The sequence below is a fragment of the Glycine max genome, chromosome 18, assembly GCF_000004515.6.
Source record: "Glycine max cultivar Williams 82 chromosome 18, Glycine_max_v4.0, whole genome shotgun sequence".
Lineage (NCBI taxonomy): Eukaryota > Viridiplantae > Streptophyta > Magnoliopsida > Fabales > Fabaceae > Glycine > Glycine max.
In genome coordinates, this window is record NC_038254.2 from 55219005 (window position 1) to 55223360 (window position 4356).

The 4356-nt window shown below is 34.7% G+C and overlaps 1 protein-coding gene across 1 annotated transcript; it reads left to right on the forward strand.

Annotated features, from left to right (window-relative positions):
* Positions 1-377: 377 nt before the first annotated feature.
* On the forward strand, positions 378-4009 carry LOC100797757 (uncharacterized). Its single transcript, XM_041012183.1, has 3 exons — positions 378-550; positions 721-796; positions 1893-4009. The coding sequence occupies exon 3, from the start codon at positions 1937-1939 to the stop codon at positions 3707-3709; it is 1773 nt and encodes a 590-aa protein (XP_040868117.1). The 5' UTR covers positions 378-550; positions 721-796; positions 1893-1936; the 3' UTR covers positions 3710-4009.
* The last annotated feature ends 347 nt before the right edge of the window (positions 4010-4356 follow it).

Below are 4356 nucleotides of genomic sequence, written 5' to 3' on the forward strand. Positions count from 1 at the left end.
TTGCTAATATTTTTCCTTTTAAATTTTTTTTAAATCTAATACTCACAGTCAATCCTGGAGTTTCAATTTTGCTTTTTTAAAATTTGGCTAGCAAAAGTAAGAATATATTTTAATTTTCGTAACAATTGGAAATTTGAAATGAAAAAAAAATTCAAGGTAAAAAATTAATTTCCATATCAACAAATTTTAGAAAAATATCTTAACATTTTGACCAAATCATGCTAAATTTGAATAAAACATTTCTTAACGGGTGCATAAATGCATTAAATATTCTAACAATTTCTCTCCATTTTCTTTAGATTCTATTCTATTATAATATAATACGATGATATACAATAACAAATGAAATAACAAGCTCAACGAACGAAACAGAAGAAACAAAAACCAGAAACTGTTGCTTTCTTGCACGCACGTTCTCTTCTAAAATGAAATAACCCTTCAAAAGGGGTGGCTCAGTGTTCACTTCGTTACGTTCTGTTCCTTTTCCGTCGCTTTCTGTTGAAGCACCCTTTTTGTTTATGAAGCTCTGTTGTCAAAGTATAAAACAAAGGTGCGTTATTTTCAGAATTTTATCATCTGGGCCGTGCAAGTTTTCTCCCATACGCTAGTGGGTTTGCTGAAAAATGTGATTTTGGTGGGTTATTGAGATGGGTTTTTCGGAACATGCTCTGATCTCTTCCTCTGTCTCTGTTGCTTTGTCTTGGATTGACTTCGTTTTAGTGTTTTTTTTGCTGGAAAATGTTTCCTTGGCCGTTACGGTTGCTGGGGGTTCTGTAGTTTGAAGAATCGGCATAAGGTAATGCTTTGTTTGGAATATGAATATGGGTTTTTCTGTGTAGTGTTGTGTTTGCATGAAATGGGTTATCAGTGATGCATGCATCATCATGCCATTTTTGTTTTGTTTTGGATGAATGTTTTTTGCACTTGATTTGATCACATGTGCCCGTTTCTAATATCATCTTCCAGTTTTTCTTCTTAATTTGTTGATTTTCTTATATGATTGATTTGATACTTTGGTTACATTGCTGATGTGCTTGATGCGTTGGTTTTTTTATTAGGGTCATTAAAGCTTTAGATATACTGATTGACCACCTATACTTGAAGAAAAAGTGTTGGATGTAATTTATTTTTGTTGAAGTAGTATATTTGTGAAAGTTTAACATCTCAGGCATGGCCTGTTTTAGAACATGAAACAAAAAGGTATTTCTGAAAACAATAAATGAAAATAGAACACGATTGCTCGAACTAAATTGACCCTTATTTTTCCCCCTTCTTTTCCAGTTTTTGATGATTTCATTTCAATCTTATGCCTTCATGGCTGGTTCCTGTTGCATTTATTGTTTCATTTATCTTATTTTTACAATTACACATAGTGTGTTGTTAATCTAGATAGAACGGACAAGATTCATGTGTAAAACAAGTAATTCTGATGTTGTTAGATACTCTATGAATGACAGATGTTCTACTAGTTTCTTGTAGTTGGTGCCTTAGCATGGTGAGCTGTAGATATTTTTATTCATTTTCAGTTTGTGATACCTTAGTTGAGTTTCAAATCATAAGAGATTATAACATCATTTATTTTGATCTATATTATGATTTTTTTTTACCAAAATTGAGAGAAGTTCTAAAAAAATTCTGCTTTTGTTAACTTCCAAAGATTATGCTTTGTGAATGATACTTTTCTTGATATCTGACATAACTTTGAAGCATGTTTGATAAATAATAAATTATCATTGCTTCTAACCTTAAAATTGTAGATATTGATTACGTACTTAACTGAAATTTTGAGGAAGCCATTGACCATTATATTGCATTTGCTGTTTTAACCAGTAACTACTATATTGTATTTTTCTTTGCTTTTATTTAAAATTAGTTTTGTTTACATGTTTCAGTATTTTTCCCCCGATCTTCTTCTGCATAGTTCATTTCCCGTCCGATGGCTAAGGAAAGTGTTGATTTACCACTGATTCCAAAAGTAACTATGTCAAGTGGGGTTGCATTAAGAAGGCACTCTGCTGGAATAGCAAATTCTGGAAATAATGAAAAGAAAGTTGTTGTTCCTCTTTATCTCAGAGCATCTACTGGCTCCTGTCATGATTTTTGTAAATATGGGAGGAAGAATGTGGAAGAAGGAAGGGAGAAACTCTCCATGATTAAGAGAGCCGGAAGAAAATCACTTTCCCGAAGTTCAGAAGGCATTATTGGTGGGATAATAACATCAGTTGCCAATCAAAAAGCATCACTTGATTCGAAGCCAACAAAGATGTTAACAGTGAAACATAATGAATCAGTTGATTCTAAGATCCAGATTTCTGATGCTTCTGACACAGATAAGATGGAACTCCCAACAAAATCATCTGGCAGCCAAAAACAAATGGGGAATAAAGTTCTGGTGAACACAAGCAAAGCATCATTGGTCAGGGTCAAACCATCATTCCTTCCAAAATCACATATTTCTTCAATCCCCGAAGCAAGGAGAGGGGGAATTTTTTCAAGTTTTGAGGTGGAAGCTCTATCAAAACCAGCTTCCAAAAGGGTGGAAGCTTCACCAACAGCAACTTCTGAGAGGGTGAAAACTCATCCAAAATCAACTTCTCAAATGGTCAAAACTTCACCAAAATCCATGTTCAAGATGAAGCAAACTTCATCAAAGTTGTCTCCTTTTGAAGATAAAGAAATGGAGTTGTCTGATAAGCATGTGACTTCTTTGAATCCAGATTTCGTCACAATGCAGACCATATCTTCTGTGAATTATTCTGATGTCTTTGGTGGCCAAAAGAATAGTAAGATTAAGATGAACAAGAAAGAAGCCTCACCCAAATCTTCTTCCAGAGGAATTGGCAGTGTTAGTGCAAGAAAGCACAAGGGCCTGAAAATCGTGCCTCATCTTATGAATCAACCCAAGCCTATAAAAGTTGAACTTGAGGAAGACAACAATGAGGCTCAGGAAAAGACTTTGTATGTCATCAAGATGGAAAGTGCAAACCAAAGTTCGCTCTCTGATCAAAATGAAAGCCAGGCTATCGAATTACCCCTTTCTAATTCATTGTCATCACCCAAGTTTTCACCCCCCTCAAAATCTCAATCCTCGTCCCAAGAAGACCAAGAGGAATCTGAATATGCAAATAGTGAATTTGAGGAGGATGCTTGTCCAGAGAACCATGAAATTGATTACATGGCTAATGTGGAAACTTTGGAAGTTGAAGAGAATGGAAAGCCTCAAAATGATGGGATTGTTTGTTCTGAAAACATCGAGTGCCAAAATTTAGGGAGGAAATTGGTTGAAACTCAAATTGAATATACTGCTTATGTGGACACTTTGGAAGCTGAGGAGAATGGAAAGCCTCAAAAGGATGGGATTGTTTGTTCTGAAGCCAAGGAGTGCAAAAAGTTAGGGGGAGAATTGGTTGAAACTCAAATTGAAAAGGGTAGTCTGAGGAGCCTTAAAATCCAGAAAGGAAAAGTGTTGGGGGCGAGCGTCACTAATGTCAAGGCTGTTGCTATAACTGCTCCAGAGAAGGTTGTTTTGAGACGTCAAAATGTGCAGGTCAAGAAAGATGGACAAGGATTGTACAATAATGTGATTGAGGAAACAGCAACTAAACTTGTTGAAACTCAGAAGGGCAAGGTTAAAGCACTGATTGATGCCTTTGAAGCTGTAATCTCTCTTGAAGAGAAAAGAACTTCTGCTGCAAACATTGTCAATTGATCTTGGTAGACTTTTTCTAGATTTCTCTTATTTTGTAAAGAAATGGTAGGAAAATAAATCCAAGCTTGTGGCAGTAAATGTGAGCCAACAGGCTGATTGTTCAGCTGAAAATATAGATAAATTTGTCTTGTGTCTTGTCTGTAGAAGACCTTGTTGTGTAGAGTTGAACGGGGGATCTTGTATTCACCACCACTCTTGTGTGACCATATACTCATCATTCTGTTCTTCGAAACTTAGACCTGTTGTTATTGATTTTTATCTTTTGAATAAAAAAATGATAGCATGGATTTAGCATTCATACCCAGCAAATGAAAAGTGCTTTCAACTTGTGAAAGTTTCAATGATAGCGTATGTTTAGGGAAAAATATTCTGTCAGTGTCCTCTCAAATCAAAGTGGCAGTTTGTCTGCTGTACTTTGGGGAACTGGCAACAAAACCTTTGTTAGAATACGAAAAAAACTAAATAAAAGACCAATGATTTTTTATACTCAATTTTTTCAAACACCTAACTATATCTACTATTGTTTTGTAACTCTTTATTCCTTAGAATATAAATGAAAAGTGAAATCTCATGGAAAAAATAGGAATAAAAAGATTGAGAATCATATAAATGAGGATAAGAATTTTAAATCTGACTTTAAGATTTTA